At 49.4% G+C, this 2,283-nt stretch overlaps 1 protein-coding gene across 1 annotated transcript in view; it reads right to left on the bottom strand.

Moving 5' to 3' along the window:
• TRIO (trio Rho guanine nucleotide exchange factor) overlaps positions 1 to 2,283 on the bottom strand; it is a 386,796-nt gene that overhangs the window by 14,204 nt on the left and 370,309 nt on the right. The window contains exon 52 of the mRNA XM_019541714.1: positions 1,315 to 1,477. Coding sequence (XP_019397259.1) covers positions 1,315 to 1,477 — 163 coding nt within the window. The remainder of the gene's footprint in view (positions 1 to 1,314; positions 1,478 to 2,283) is intronic.

Here is a 2,283-nt window from a genome sequence, read left to right as displayed (position 1 = left end):
GCGGGGCTGCAGAGCCTGAGGGGACCCTTGGGGTGTGGTACATGCCCATCTGTGTCATGCCTTTGGTAGGCTGGCTACGGCTGGGACTGTCTACCCTGGGGGGTTTGCAGGCAGGGCCTCGGGCCCTCCCGCGCGCTCTCCTGCTTGTGCAGCCTGGTCACGTGGCTCCCTGGGGGGCTGGGTGAAGTAGGGGCATGGGCGGGGGCTTGACCAGGCCCAGCTCCAGGCAGCCGCCTCCTCCCACTCAGAGAGGGGTTAATTCCTTCCCACCACGAGCCCCGCTCGCCTTTGGCTGTGCTGGGGGTTGGTGGGGGACTCCACGGCTGCTGGCGGGTGTATGGGGGGCTTCGGGTTTTCACCTGCGCATCTCTCACCGCTCTGGAGCCTAACTGGGGCTTTTTTTGCTGATGGCGGGCCCTTTTAAACTGCGCACATGTGCACAGTGGGCCTGCTGTCGGGGAAAGCTGCTCTCGGGAAAGGGGGGGGCCCTGCCCTACTGGAGGGGGACTGGTGAGTACCCCCTCCTACCTTTCTCTCTCCCTGGGGGGCTGGGCCAAGTAGGGGCCTGGGCCGGGGCTTGACCCGGCCCGGCTCCACACAGCCACCTCCTCCCACAAACCATTTGTTTTTTAAAAAAGTAATGGTCGGATAAACAGCCACAGCTACTTCAGCAGTGGCAACTCTGGTGTTCCACAAAGGTACGGAATCAGAAAAGTTTTATAGTGAAACCTCATATTTGTACGTAGCAATACCTCACTGCATTTTTCTGCGCCACTTATTTTAAAACTCCTTCAGATTTATTCTTCAGCTCATTCACAAATCTTTAAAGAAGTGTTAAGGTTCCTTATCGCCCCTACCTTCCAACGCACTTTGTGCGATTTCCAGGATAGCAACAAACTGGGAACAATCAGAGGACAACTGGGCAGTTTATTATGTATAGTCAGAGCACAGACAGGAATTTGCTAACAAGTTCGCTGACTTTCTGCAGGAGGGAAGGAACTGAATGGAGAATGGAAGATCACTGGCAATCCCTTGCAGTCAAGGGTGATTGTCTTCCATGATTGCCTTATCTGTGGGTCCCAGATGGCTGACAAGGCCACTATGGGATCAACCAGTTCTACTGCAACTTGGGCATGTTTCTTGTGGACAGGTGGCTCTGGATTCTTCGTTTGGTCTGCAGCATGTGGACTGAAAGGAAGACAGCACTGAAGACAATTATCCCACACATTTTAGAGACACACACACAATTCTACTCATTTGCCAGAACTCTTTCTTTTTGAATGCAAAGACACAATTGAACCCATATTAACCTACCTGTAAGAGATACTGTAATGACCATCATTGTTTAGTGTGTTACGATCAGGACCCTTCCAAGTGACTGAAGCTTTAGGGCGACCACAGACTTTACACCTAAGCATGATGGTTTCTCCTGTCTCACAAGTTACCTCACTCAATGGTATTATAAACTCTGGGGGAACTGGAAGAAGAAGAAAAAAAATATGTGGATTAAAGTTCAATGACATGCTTATGTATCCCTTTTACACAACTTCTCTCATTTTCCAAAATCAAGCACTGTATTAATTACAAATCTTATGTGGCAACCGTTCTACCTTTCCAACATTCAAGACTTCACCATTCAAGACTTGACAGAGTTCCACTCATTCCATTAGAGAGACCCATGGACTAAGCAAAGTAGGGGAAGCCAGTTGACTTCATTACATCTTAAGCAACAAAGGAAGAGCTCACAGAGAACCATATGCAATATCTAAGGCAAGTTTCCCCAGGTCAAAGCTAAAGTGAGTGATCTGAAAGTGTGTCAAGGAAGGAGGATTAAGTCCTTTAAGGAAGTTAACACAGAGGACTAAAAGAAAACAAGTTATTCAGTAACTGCTCAAGTTTTCTGTTCATTTGTAGGAAGAAACAAAGTGTTGACTTTTGTCTATAAACCCCAGAATGATTGAAATCCTGGCTCTACCCCTCCCTCTTCTCCCTGACCTGGTTCAACCCTCGCATTTGAGGAACTGGAGGGCACGATCCCTGGATCTCAACATAGTTTCAGTTTCTAGGGTCAGAAGGGACCTGAGTAGATCATCTAGTCCGACCCCCCGCCACGGCAGGGAACAATACTGGGGTCAAACAACCCCAGCAAGATGTTCATCTAACCTCCTCTTAAAAACCCCCAGGGTAGGAGCCAGGACCACCTCTCTTGGAAGTTGGTTCCAGATCCTAGCCGCCCTGACTGTGAAGTAGTGCCTCCTGATATCTAACCTAAACCTTCCCTCT

Source organism: Crocodylus porosus, unplaced genomic scaffold, assembly GCF_001723895.1.
Source record: "Crocodylus porosus isolate Cpor-Errol unplaced genomic scaffold, CroPor_comp1, whole genome shotgun sequence".
NCBI classification, from domain to species: Eukaryota; Metazoa; Chordata; order Crocodylia; family Crocodylidae; genus Crocodylus; species Crocodylus porosus.
Note: the sequence above shows the minus strand (reverse complement) of the source record. Positions and strands in the feature narration are given on the sequence as shown.